At 34.0% G+C, this 13738-nt stretch overlaps 2 protein-coding genes across 2 annotated transcripts; both read right to left on the bottom strand.

The window, feature by feature from the left end:
- Nucleotides 1–1683: 1683 nt before the first annotated feature.
- Nucleotides 1684–5705, bottom strand: LOC116143860 (bifunctional 3-dehydroquinate dehydratase/shikimate dehydrogenase, chloroplastic-like). The gene is made up of 11 exons (XM_031429310.1): nucleotides 5538–5705; nucleotides 5029–5261; nucleotides 4244–4349; nucleotides 3923–4138; nucleotides 3473–3819; nucleotides 3108–3171; nucleotides 2877–2985; nucleotides 2639–2779; nucleotides 2307–2455; nucleotides 2056–2218; nucleotides 1684–1970 (listed from the first exon to the last, which is right to left on the bottom strand). Exons 1-11 carry the CDS (start codon nucleotides 5556–5558, stop codon nucleotides 1927–1929), a joined length of 1593 nt encoding a protein of 530 aa, XP_031285170.1. The 5' UTR covers nucleotides 5559–5705; the 3' UTR covers nucleotides 1684–1926.
- Nucleotides 5706–12279: 6574 nt separating this feature from the next.
- LOC116143907 (bifunctional 3-dehydroquinate dehydratase/shikimate dehydrogenase, chloroplastic-like) lies at nucleotides 12280–13732 on the bottom strand. Its single transcript, XM_031429359.1, has 7 exons — nucleotides 13654–13732; nucleotides 13500–13563; nucleotides 13289–13394; nucleotides 13064–13207; nucleotides 12834–12982; nucleotides 12569–12731; nucleotides 12280–12470 (listed from the first exon to the last, which is right to left on the bottom strand). Exons 2-7 carry the CDS (start codon nucleotides 13524–13526, stop codon nucleotides 12427–12429), a joined length of 633 nt encoding a protein of 210 aa, XP_031285219.1. The 5' UTR covers nucleotides 13527–13563; nucleotides 13654–13732; the 3' UTR covers nucleotides 12280–12426.
- Nucleotides 13733–13738: the final 6 nt, after the last annotated feature.

Below are 13738 nucleotides of genomic sequence, written 5' to 3'. Positions count from 1 at the left end.
TCAAATACCCCCAAAAAATTATAAAGTAGTCCCTACCAGTTTGAAAAATATCCAAAACCCATCTGCAACCTAAACCAGACTGGAGAGGTTGTCAGGTCCCGATCCAGGTTTTAATATAGAGGTTAAAGTCTCTTGGAAGCCCAAATGACCAAGTAAGCCATAATGTTATTATGGTAGGTGACCTCAAGGTTTGAACCCAATAACTCAAAAAAAAAAAAAAAAAAACAAACCTCCTTAACCGTTAGGCCAACCCCTTAGTGTTAGGAGTGTGGTTTTCAATATCGGTAATATATTATTTTTATAAATAAAACGATTGAAGAAAAATATCGAGAATACTTTTTGCGAAAAAAGCACCCAGCTATATTTTGAGTCAAGCACTGCTTTTTCCCAACTAAAAATTTCTTCTTTCCTTGTACCACGATTATAAACTGTGTAGCTTCATTTGTTGTTAAGATCATATGGGAAACAAGAAGTCGAATTGTAGGCTGTAATCCAAGGCATATTATCTGCCTGTTTCACATGATTATTCCTTGCAGCTCTTCGCCAATTCCGACTGGAACCGTATGTGATGGGCAGAATTAGGAAGGCTAAGGAGAGAAATTATGATATCATCAGGAAGATCGGACCATGAATTCGCCCGGACGCAGCCTACCATCGGAAAACCAATATAAAATCCCTTTTACGTTCAGTTGATTTATGTCTAATACTGCTAACATGGTTGTTGATCGAGTTATTTAGATTTTGTCCTCCAAATTCCTTTTGCTAATATGGATATGATTATGGACAATAAGCAAGTTCTAATAGGAGAACGATTAAAACATAAATAATACGATCTTTTTGCTCCAATGTGTCACTGGGATAATTACTTATTTTCGCCGTTGGGATAATTTGCTTATTTTCTTATCTGAAACGCTTACAGAGGACACGGACATGCAACAGTATTCCAGGTTTTTTGTTTTAGCGTTGAAGGCACACATCGCTGTGACGAAAGTACAGTATAACACTCCATCTACAAATTCTACCTGGTGAATTAAGTTTCCCTATGAACAAATTATCTTGAACTCGGTCCATTTTGATTCTCCAGGTTTAAAATGTAGATAAAAGAAGCATGTTCCGAATAGAAACAAGGCCTGAATATAAATATCAGGCACTCTGTAGAATTCGGAGTTGTAGAGAATGTCCCTCTTGTTCGGTCCAGTTTTGACTGCAGTAATGGAGGCAAATGAATTATCTTATCAGTAAAAGGGTTGTAGGAGAAGACCGAAGTAGACCTTTTGTAGAAAAGCACCCAGCCATATTTTGAATCAAGGATGTATCCTCTACTTGTAAGGCTTTTAAAAACAGTATATTGCTGTTTGTAATAAGGACTGTACAACATGAAGATGAATTGTAGGCCATAATCCATGGCTATTGAACTGCATTTTTCAATACATTAATACCTTCTTTGCAGCTTCTCGCTATCTACGACTTTTTTTCATTAGCGAGCTATTAGGCTTCTGTTGAGTGGGCTTAGCCATATCCGAGTTCCAGAGAAGAAACAAAAGGTTATAACTAAACTGTCCTGTTGTATTGCATAATAGATGAGGATGAATGATGGGATTAAAAAAATATGTTTGCCATTTGTAAATTATCTAAATTTTGAAAAGGTGCTGCTGCTTTTTTTTTTTTTTTTTATTCAACACATGAACTTAAACAATATGAACTTCGTTCCAGAATATGGGAATACTACAAAACAATTGCCATGGTATTGATCTAACTATAACAACATTTTACCACCCTAACATAAGCTTGACAAACTTTAAGATTCAGAGAAAATGGACATTTAATACACAACAGCTGATTGCGAAATTCGGACCTTGGATGAATTTGCTGCAGTGTAGAAACAAAGATTCAGCAGCTGAGGAGATTCACCAGAAAAATTCTGACTTATGTATTTCTTGCTAGCACATCCCTCATCAGTTGTTTTGGTGCTGCAGAACATAGACAAAGCAAATATGATGAGAAGGTGAAAGGGTGAAGTACAGGATTTTAAAAGGTTAAATGTATTCATCTTACCTGGTAATCCGGTGAACCTTTCAACCTGTACAAATGCTTGATTGATGAACATTTCTGTTCCAAAAACAACAATAGCTCCACACTCTTTTGCTTCTTGTAGGAGTCTGGTCCATTTTGGTGTGTAAATGGCATCGAAGACCAATGAGTAGTGTTTGAGAGCTTCCTGGAATTTTGAAGGGAAACAGATGTAAACTTCACCATATGAAACAAGAAAGATAATGGAAAATGGAAAAGTTTACAGGGAGGCAAACCTTTGGCAAGGGACTGTCCTCAATCCTTGGTTTCATTCCTACCGATGTTGTATTCGCAAGAATCATTCCTTCTTCTGGATGGAAATCTTTCAATTCATCAAAAGTGATAGCTTGTCCTCCAACTTTACCGGCAAGTTCTTTGGCTTTCGCTGAAAGAAGAAATTACAAGTCATCTTATGAGCTAGCAAGTAAAATATCAATATCACTCGATAGTGCTCAAGAAAAATGCGCCATTTCAACCATTGAATATCTTTGAATCTTATCATAAACTGGCCTAGAAATACAAAGATATCAAATTTTGTTGTAATAGTATATAAATTAGAGAATCTCACCATATGTACGATTGGCAACTACAACTCTTGCTCCCTTCTCATATCCTCCATAAGCAAGTGCCTTCCCAGCACCGCCAGCTCCCATGACTACAAATAATTTACCAGCTAATGGGGAACCAGATGCAGGGGCACCATTTGATGCTGCACAAAGAAGTAGTTAGTTAAAAACCTTGAAGGTACATACCAAAAAAAAAAATTAAATTAAATAATTTGATTGTAAAACAAACCCATAACACACCTCGTAATGCCTCTTCAATAGCTGCAATAGCTCCAAGGTAGTCAACATTGTAACCCATCAACTTCCCATCAGTTGGTCTTCTGATCATACAACTAATGGCTCCTATTTCCTGTAAAAGATTTGATGTTAAAGATTAAATTAAACATGCTGAAGCAATGAACAGACATGTTGGGCTCATTATAGCACATGTAATCAACATTTGAAATTATAAAGAGAAAATTGATTAGATACCTTGGCAATGGGATCGATCTCATCACAGCACCTAAGTCCATCCTCTTTGTGAGGAATTGTATAACTGCATATTAAGAAAGAAAGTTATATACATTGACAAAGAAAGCAGATGTTGTGACATCTCAGGGAACTTAAAGGAACAAAATGTATGCTTCAAAGATCATTCAGAAAATCAACATTGTGCTTTATTTATCATCTTCTAAGTTCTTCATTGTTCGAAACTAAATCATTTCAAAACCTTAAAATCAGCTGCAAAAGCAACTGAACTTTTGCTAAGAATTCCAGTACTGGTTGCATTCTGTAGATACTGGACTTAACATATAATGTAATGCTGAAGTTTCAAAAAGGACTCCAGGAGATGTTACCTGTATCCAACAAAGTCGGGGGTTGAGTAAGTGTTGATAAAATTAGCAACACTATCAACCAACAATGGTAGATATATTCCATTAAATCCGAGGGCCCGAAATGCAGCGTTGTAAAGATGAGGACTTTTGCTATGGCCAATAGGTTTTCCGATAACTCCATGTACTTTTGTATCAGCAGCTATCTGTCTGAAATTGTATAAATCCAGCAAGTCCATAATAGTTGGTTGCCCAGGGGCAGAAAACTTTCCTGCCTCTATTGAACCGAAAGTGAGAAATCCCCCATACTTGGCAGAAAGTATCCGTGACATCAAACCCCTTTCAGCCATAGCAATTGCTATTGTTGGGACCTGCAAAATTTTGGTTAAGTGTCAGTCATTACATATATCTAAAAAAGAAAGTCAAAGAAAGGACTTCAAAAAGGCGAAATGATTTGTCATGAAATATTCTTACTTGAGAGTGAACTAAAACTTGAAAGATTCTTGCATTGTCTGTGATCTCTAAAGCTGTTGTTGCAACCTTCACGATGTCAGCTCCTGTAGCCTGTATTATAGCTACAAGATTGCCAATCTCCTCAACTGTTGGAGTATTTTCATAATTGTGGGATGAAACAATGATTTTGACTTTTTCAGGCCTCTTCCCTATGGCATTGTAGAACTCTTGAGCTACCTTCAAGAGGCAAAATTGGAAGCTTTAGTTAGATAATCACTAAACTGTCATGGAAAAACCAATGTTTACACTCAACCACTGATAGTTTTGAACAAAAATACCAACCTTGAGCTCAATATCAATGAAGTCTGCTCCCAATTCCATGGCCAAACGCAGTGCATCTTGTCGTTGGCTTTCGTTGCCATCATACTCACCGCCTTCCCATTTTGGTCTAAAAGGTGCATGATCCATAAACATTTAATATCTAAATTTTCACATAACATAAGAAGAGGACTTGAATATTTCTTATTTATGAAACCTAAATGTTGATATGAAATGCTTAGCATAGTATCACTCTGCCAAAAGAAGAACCTATAAGGCCAAGAGCTAACCGGATTTGAACTTTATCGATCACAGGAACTCTTATGCCAAAACTGTTAGCTTTCTGCCCCAAATGTTGAATAACAACTTCAGGATTCATGTACAAGCTAAAGTTTGATCCTAAAATATGACTACACTTTTTGCTGAGTTACTTCACTAAAGCTTATGAGTTGAAATTAATGTTTTCTGTTTTCTTCAGACTAGAGAAACATTACGAATCAAAAGAAGTTTCCTTTCAGAGCCTCAATTTTGCATTTTCTATCCGCAGAAAACTCTACCAATAATTGGGTCTAATTGAACTATTTGACTGAGTCAAATTGAGATTTTCATTCTATGCAAATCCAGAAAGGTAAAAATAAATAAAACCCCATAAATTCTTCTTCTCCTTTATCTCAATACATTTTAAAATCAACATACAAGGCATAGCCCAAACTCAATAGAGATTCTCAACCTTAACCCACCAAAATCAAAACTTCATTTCAATTCAAACACCGAAAAAGAACATATACTTTAAATGAATGTGCCATTACCTGTAAGTGATAAGAGTAGGCAAAGGAGCTTGTTTGATCAAGATACTGAGATCACTTCTAGGACTAAAATTCTTCAAAAAATCAATGCGAACCTCAACGAGGTCAGCACCTAATTTTTTTGCCTTTCCCATTTGAACAAGCATCTGATCAACTGTTTCCGCCATTACCGGGGCACATATCATTGTCGAATTTTTTCTACCTCCATCCACAATTTTAAGATCCGTAGTAGCCAACTAAAGTTCACCATGATAAACAACACACAAAGTTATAACTCGTTCAACAAACTTAACCGAGATAATAAACAATTTCTATTTCTAAGAGTTTCAGAACCTTGAGCTAGAAATTAATGCATTTCACTTCAAATGATAAACCAACAATTAGAGTAAAGAACTTTCACATTTCCCTTCAGAAGACCCCAAAACTTTCTTTTCCTTTCATACATTTTCTCAGCAACCAAACAGTAAAGGGTGAAAATTCACAAAACCAAAAAAAAAAAAAAAAAATGTTACCGGAACGCTGCCGAGAGTCATTGTGAGAGAAGATGTTGCGGTTTGGTTTGGTTCAGTTCTTGCTTTGTTAAGAAAGAGAGAGAGAGAGAGAGGGCGAATGAGCTTGTTGGGGAAGAGTTAGGTAGTGAAATATGAAAGGAACAGAGAAGAAGAGAAGCTTTTATAAGCTCTCTGTTCGTTATTGTGTTCTGCTACTCCTACTTGTAGGTATCAACGTTCCTTATTTTTAAACTTTTATGTAGACCGTTAGCTGGTTTCATTTCTTGGGCTTATTATTTCATAACATGAAAAATATTATTAATAATTTTAAAAATATATAATTAATTTACATATTCCTTTTATATTCAAAACAGTTGAATTACAATTTACAACTAACTCTCAAAGATTTCTTTTGGAAAAATTGATCCGTCCTTTTGTGTTTTAGTTAGGGATTCTTTAGAGGGCAATACAACATTACATTTACAACTTAATCTAATAAATTTTTTCTCACAATCTCGACGTGATAGTTTATAATTGCGAACTGACCGATTACGAACTAACACATTAGGATTATGAGAAAAAGTTATTGTAAGGTTAGGTTATAATGTAATCTTTATTATTCTTCAAATAAGGCCTTAAATACATCGGAAAATTATTAAAAAATAAATAGAATTTTGATTATATCTATATTTCATTTATCAGAAAAAAATACATATTTTATTATTAATATCATAAAAAAAAATTATTTTTTTGGTATTAATTTGTGCCCATAAATAAATGTTACAACTACTCCTTAAGAATATCATATTTATGTACATTTCATTTGTAATTTTTATTTATCTAATTTTCCTTATGTTATTAATAAAACCCCTAATTCTACTATAAACAATGTCTTTTTCACAAATATGAGAAATATACTATAAAATGTTTAAAGTATTTTTTTACAATTAAAAACATAACAAAAGAAGAAATATTTATATAATTCATTGGTACATAAAAGAAAGACACTGAATTTTAGTGATATATTATTATATAAATAATTCATCTCCAATAATATATCTATTATCAGTGATGTACTCAAATAAGAGTAAGAATTCTCTCCGGAAAATAGAAAAATAAAAAAAATTACACCTTTTAAGATGTTAAAAAATACAAAAAAAAAAAAAAAAGAAGAAGAAAATAAATATCATTAAAATAAGTAGACAAAATTAATTAGAGAGAGATCAACTAACTTTGCGAGAATTGTAATCGGCAATTAATCGGCGGAGTTAGGTGAGTTTGGCGCCAGGCCTGCCCCGGTGGGTGAGTTGAAGTTTGTTTTACCAAATTGTCCTCTTTTATTTTGACTTTGTACCTAATTTTGGACCTACGGCTTTAAATCTTTGATTCATTTGTCTGCCACTTTTTTTATTTTTTTATTTTTACCACAAAATTCATCCAAAAAAGAAAGTTAGCTAGATGCCATTATTTTAATTTAATAAAAAAAATCTGTTAATCTATTTAACAATTGTAATTATCTAATTTGTCAGACACCTTTTCTATAAAATCCATCACACAACTTCTTTTTCATTTGTTTTTAAACCTCTCTTCCTCTATTTTACTAAACTATTAAATTAAAAGTAATTTTCTTTTTATATTTCTTCATCAATACAATTTTCTCAAATCAATAATATGGATAATTTTCTTTTCATATATATTTAAAAATGTTGCTAATCCACCGAAAAATAATTTTTTATTACAATCCAATGTAAATATATAAACATAATAAATTTTTTAAATTTTTTAACGTATAAATTGAGAACGAACATCTAACCCTTACTTTTGATTGTAAGATTTGTGAAGTGAGCATAAAAAATGAATAATTTACATGATAAAAATTTCGTAACATCTCTATTAGAGATTTTTAATATATATGGTTAGAATAAAACTAATTTCTAATTTCATCGTAAATGTTTTGAAATTTTTAATCCTTAAGACTAGTATATATTAAAAAAAAAAAATTAATATATAACTTATATGGAAATCATGCTAACATTCTGGTATAAATTTGAAAAGGGGCGTAGAAGTTTTGTTTGGAAAGTCGGATATCCAACTTTCCAAGCTTTTATTATTATTATTATTTGAGAATTAACGTATCAATAATACTATACTTACAAAGAAATCTTACAAAGATTTTCATACAAAGTGAGGTGACAAAAAATGAATGGAAGAGTGAAACAAAAAGTCAAACTCATTAAATTTACTCTTCCATTCATTTTTTGCTATATCACTTTGTATGAAAATTTTTGTAAAATTTCTTTGTAAGTGTAGTATTACTCTTAATGTATGTTTAATCTCAATCTATCTGCCCGCTTATTATAATAGTGTACTTGTACATCTTCAACACAATCAAGAAAAAGAGGATCAACTAATTAAAGAAATATTATATTCAGCATAATAATATATGACAATAGTGCAACTACAAATCTTAACCCAATTTGTTTAAGTTAACAGATAGATCAGATTTTATGAAATAAGCTTTCTACAATTTTCAGTCTTTTTTTTTTTTTTTAAATATAGGAGTCTACTTAAAGTAACAGTCAACCGGATAAAAAGGAAGAAATTTTATATATAATTCATATCACCATGTTTTATTTCCCATTTAAATAACAAGTTATGATCTTATTTATTAGGTGTATAGACTTGCAAACTGTTTTGTTTATTTATTATTTTAAATTAAATTCCGATATATGTGTTTAATTAGTCAATTGCTCCTTCAAAATTGAAAATAAGGATTATTATTTAAACTATCCGAGGTTTGTCCCATTCAGATATCAATAATAATGTGAAACCCCTTATCGTTAGAATATTTTCATTAGAATATTGCTTAGAACTGGCCATTTCTAGCTAAATCCATGGCCATTTAGCCGTTTTCGGTCATTAATCTAGTCGAAAACAGTCAAATCAGCGACAATCAGTCGTGCGCTGTTCTAGCAATTATTGATAGCTGATAGTGGCTTGGGTGGGTGGGGGTGTTTTTATAAAAATTTAAACCTTTATTGTTGCTGTGGTGTTTTAACAAAATCTCAAATGTAAGGGGTTAAAGAAATAATCCAATTAATAATAATAATATTAAAAAAGAAAAGTAATTCGATAACTTATATAATATACCCACCAATTTAACCAAACACGTTTAATCTAACATTTTGGTAGCATTTGGTTTCGGCAATGTTTATTACTGAAAAGATAAGATTACCAGTGAGATGGATTACCTTAAAGATTATTAGGGATATTAATATGTTTGGTTAGATTGATGGGTATAAATAATTAATATGTTTAGTTGGGAGAAATAAAAAATTATCGAGAGAAGCCTTTACTAAATTGCCCTTCCTTTTTAATATTATTATTATTTAGAGTATTACTTAACCCCTTATATTTGAGAATTTAGTTAAAACACCCCACACACACAATATATTTTTAAAATTTAACAAAATACCCCCAACCACCCAAGATGATTACTAGCCGCCAGAGGAAGTTACCGAAACGGTGCACGATCAACTGAATCTGGCCGACCATGCGTCAATGTAGCCGAAAATAGCCAGATCGAAGGCCATTTAACCATTTCCAACCTTCAATCTGACCGAAAATGGCCATATTGGCGCATGGTCGACCACATTTGTCTGATCGTACGCTATTTCAACAACTGCCAGCACTGACCAATGGTGGTGGCCTATAGTCGTCTTGGGAGGTTGGGGGTATTTTGTTTAATTTTAAACTTTTATTGTGTGTGGTGTTTTAGCTAAATTCTCAAATGTAAGGGTTTTGTGGTAATTGTTATTTGGTAGACATATGAGGGTATCTGTGTCCAAAATGTTTATTAATTAAGGGTAAAACGGGAACAAAAATTGGATTATGTCAATAATAAAAGAATAACACCCCTTGAGTTGATAATCTGATTACCTCCAATATTACCTACAGTAATCACTATTGATATTGAAAGATTAGTAAAATCTTTTATTACTTAACAATTGAACAATGGAATGTCCAGAATCAAAGATAGATTACCAAGGTTATTTTCCTAGACCCCTAACCAAACGCAACCTTCCAGTAATCTTCAAGGTAATCTATATTCCAATTAATATAATATTCTCAATAATACAATATTCCTTAAACCAAAGCACCCAAAGGGTTTATATATTTAACCAAATCTCAACGGTTTTGATAATAAACCATTAAAAATAAAAATAATTTTTTGGGGCCTTCAAATAGGGATGGGCTTAGGCCGAGGCAGGGTAGGGATCCCATTCCCTAGCCTCATCCTCGACCCCTAGGGATTCACTAAGCTCGGCCCATCCCTAGGGTTAGGGATGAAGGGGGATCTTAGGCCTAGCCCGCGGGGATTGGGTTGACCCCAGTCTCGCCCCGATCAACGAGGTCAATGGGGTCAGCGGTTATGATGGGCTTTAGGATTCTTGACTCTGGGTTGGGTTAGGGCTTTGATGGGCTTTAGGATTATTGACTGTGGGCTGGGTTGGAGCCTTAGGCTTTTTATTTTTTTTAAAGTACATTAACATTTGTATCTAATTTTTAGAAGTACAAAGGTTTTTATTTGAATACAAAAACATCTATTATTAAACATTTGTATATGACTTCACTCAGTGTTCCCACAATTATAATCACATTTGATCAATTAACAGTGTGAAGATAATAATTATTAAAGTGGTAATTTCTTGATAAATGTGATTTTCTTTTAGAAAAGAATATGAATAGGAGAATTTCAAGCAAAATTACTAGTTACAAATATTATTTAAATGAAATGTCACAAATTAATTATAATATGTAGTAAGACTTGTTAGATATAATTCATGATCAATTATAATATGTAGTAAGATTTGTTAGATATAACATTAGTAACTTGTTAGATATGTAGTAAAATTAGATATTAGAATTTAGAAAATATTATTGTCTAAAATTAAATATTAGACTTATGTGATACAATTTATTGTGTCTCTCTATCTTTATAATACACATAAAGTTCCTCATCATTCTTTTAATTAATTGGTAATTTTAATTTACAACAATTTTAATTTGTTCTTGTATAAAGTTCCTACTCCTTCTTCTAATTAATTTGTTTAGTTTGGTTCATTGATTAATTTTCAACTATTCAAATTAAGACAAGATTAACAAGATTTATCGAATATATATAAGATTGCTTAGAAAATATCTTATATTAATTTTTTTTAATAAAACGATATTATGTTATTTTAATGCAATGTAATAATAATAATAATAATAATAATAATAATAATAATAATAATAAGAACAATAGTATAATTCCTAAGAAAATTTGCTTAAGACAATTGCCCAGCCCACCTGAAAACAAGTTATGATGGGTTTATATAGCACCCGTTTCCATGATAGAGTTGAGATAAAATTCAAATACGTAGAATTAGGAAGTTACATGATCTTCGACTACTTTAAGAGCATTGCTCGATCAGAAAGCATAGAGAGTTTAATCTGAGAGCATAGCTTGATCAAAAAGCATGGAGAGTTTGATCAGAGAGCATAGCTCGATCAGAAAGCATGGAGAGCTTGATCTGAGAGCATTGGTCGATTAGAAAGTATAAAGAGTTTGATCTGAGAGCATAGCTTGATCAGAAAGCATGAAGAGCTTGATCTGAGAGTATAGCTCGATCAGAAAGTATGGAGAGCTTGATCTGAGAGTATAGCTTGATCAGAAAGCATGGAGAACCTGATATGAGAGCATAACTCTATCAGAAAGCATGGAGAGCTTAATATGAGAGCATAGCTCGATTAGAAAGCATGGAGAGCTTGATCTAAGAGCATAGCTCGATTAGAAAGCATGGAGAGTTTGATATGAAAGCATAGCTTGATCAGAAAGTATGGAGAGCTTGATCTGAGAGCATTGCTCGATCAGAAAGTGTGGAGAGCTAGAGAGCTGGCATGAGAGCTCGATAGCTTGGGAGCTAGAAATCTAGCTTGAGAGCTTCATAGCTTGAAAGCTCGAGAGCTCGAGTGCTAGAGAGCTAGCTTGAGAGCTCGATAGCTTGGGAGCTAGAGAGCTAATCAGCTAAGCTTGAGAGCTCGATAGCTTGGGAGCTTGGGAGCTCGATAGCTTGGGAGCTAGAGAGCTAGCTTGAGAGCTTGATAGCTTTGGAGCTAAGAGCTTGACAACTAAAGAGCTAGCTTGAGAGTTCGATAGCTTGGGATCTAGAGAGCTAGCTTGAGAGCTCGATAGCCTGGGAGCTTAAGAGCTCAATAACTTGGGAGCTCTAGAGCTTGAGAGCTAGCGAGCTCTTTCTAATCTAAGAAATCTGAGCGCGCGATCTAAGCGATCTAAAGTTGAAGATCAAAGTGATCCAAGCCCATGATATGAGCGATCTGGCCACGCAATCTGAGAGCTCTGATTTGGAACAGGCTTTAGTATTTGGACAATAACTTGAGCTGCAGATCTCAAATTTTCTTCGGCTCAGGTCCATCCCGATCCCCGACTCTTTCAAGGAATCCTTGGCCTGTTCGAGGCGGGTTGGGGCAAACACCCATCCCTACCTTCAGAGCTGCTACTTCACTTAAGAGCAACGGGGCGGCCTGGCGCTTTAGTGAACAACTTGTCATATAGCTAACATTATTGAACCACACATCATGTAACTAGGATTCACAAGGAGGACAAGTCGTTTATAGTCAACAGATGACGAGTCGTTCAACTAGAAAGCCCAAAAGATGGCAGTCGTACTAAAGTCTTTTAAAGAAATGACAGATCGTTCAAAAGAAAAGTTGTTCTTCCATTCCATATTCAATTTTTATTAATACAACAACATAACTTAACAGCTACTCCTATAATGCAAAATTTTAAACACTTTAGCTTTGATAGAAACAGACGATTTTCAGCAAAAACGAAGCACATTCCCTCTTATGCATGTTTCTCCATGAGTTGCCTAAACAATTCTTCTGGAGCTGCAATTGAAAATGAAACAAAACCAATGAATTATTATGGACTAAGAGCTGACTCTTTTAATTCTGTTTTTAACAAGTTTGGTTCAATCATAACTTACCAGGCAAACCAGTGAAGTTCTTGTATTGTTCAAAGCCTTGGCGGATCAACATTTCTGTCCCATAAACAATGACAGCTCCTGTCTCTTTTGCCTCCCTCAGGAGCCTGGTGTCTTTTGGCGTGTAAATGGCGTCGAATACTAAGCAATAATGTTTCAGGGCATGCTGCAAAGAAGTAGAAACATTAGAGTCAAATACTATGTTTATCAGTGTCAATTAAATCAATGACATTGATGAATAACAGAGAAAGGAAGGAATTTGGAATACCTTGGGCAAGGGGGTTTCATCAATTTTAGGCTTCATTCCCACAGATGTAGTGTTTGCAAGAACCATTCCTTCTTCAGGATGGAAATGCTCCACTTCTTTAAGAGTCATAGCTTTTCCCCCGACTTTGTCAGCGAGTTCTTTAGCTCTTTCTGCACATTATCACCCAGTTACAAAATTTCATCGAGAATAGAACCCAACTCAAATGTTGTAACACAATGATAGAATGTTACCAAATGTGCGATTGGCCACGACAACTCTTGCTCCCTTTTGTGCACCACCATAGGCAAGTGACTTGCCGGCACCACCAGCTCCGAGAACAACAAGTAGTTTACCAGCTAAGGGTGATTCAGTTCCAGGAGCTTTTCCGTTTAATTCTGTTGAATGAAAACATAAGTCAGAAAGCTGAGAGAGAAGTTTCTTAAGATGGATCCAACTCTAGTGAACATGGTTGCAACCTCTTAGTCCATCCTCGATAGCAGAAATGGCACCGATGTAGTCAGTGTTAAAAGCATACAACTTCCCGTCCGGTCTATGGCAAATGTTATTGATGGCTCCAATTTTCTGAAAGAAGAAAGGAATCAATCATTAAATTTTACCTGCAGGTGCAAACATCAAGTTCTGGGGAAAATGTCAATGAATATCGCAGAGTGAAAACAAATTTAATACCTTGGCAATGTGATCAATATCATCCATGCATTTAAGTGCAGCTTCCTTGTGAGGGATTGTACAGCTGCATTAGCAAGTGAAATACTATTAATTCGCATGTCGAAAAACTAGCGCAATGAAATTATAAAGAAAAATATGCAAAAGGAAATTAGACCTGCATCCACCAAAATCAGGGGTTGAATAGGTGTTGAAAAACTTTGCCACATCATCCACTAGGAAATGAAGATAAATTGCATTCA

Source organism: Pistacia vera, unplaced genomic scaffold (assembly GCF_008641045.1).
Source record: "Pistacia vera cultivar Batoury unplaced genomic scaffold, PisVer_v2 Contig433, whole genome shotgun sequence".
NCBI classification, from domain to species: domain Eukaryota; kingdom Viridiplantae; phylum Streptophyta; class Magnoliopsida; order Sapindales; family Anacardiaceae; genus Pistacia; species Pistacia vera.
The sequence above is the reverse complement of the archived record's forward strand: the minus strand, read 5'-3'. Positions and strand labels throughout refer to the sequence as shown.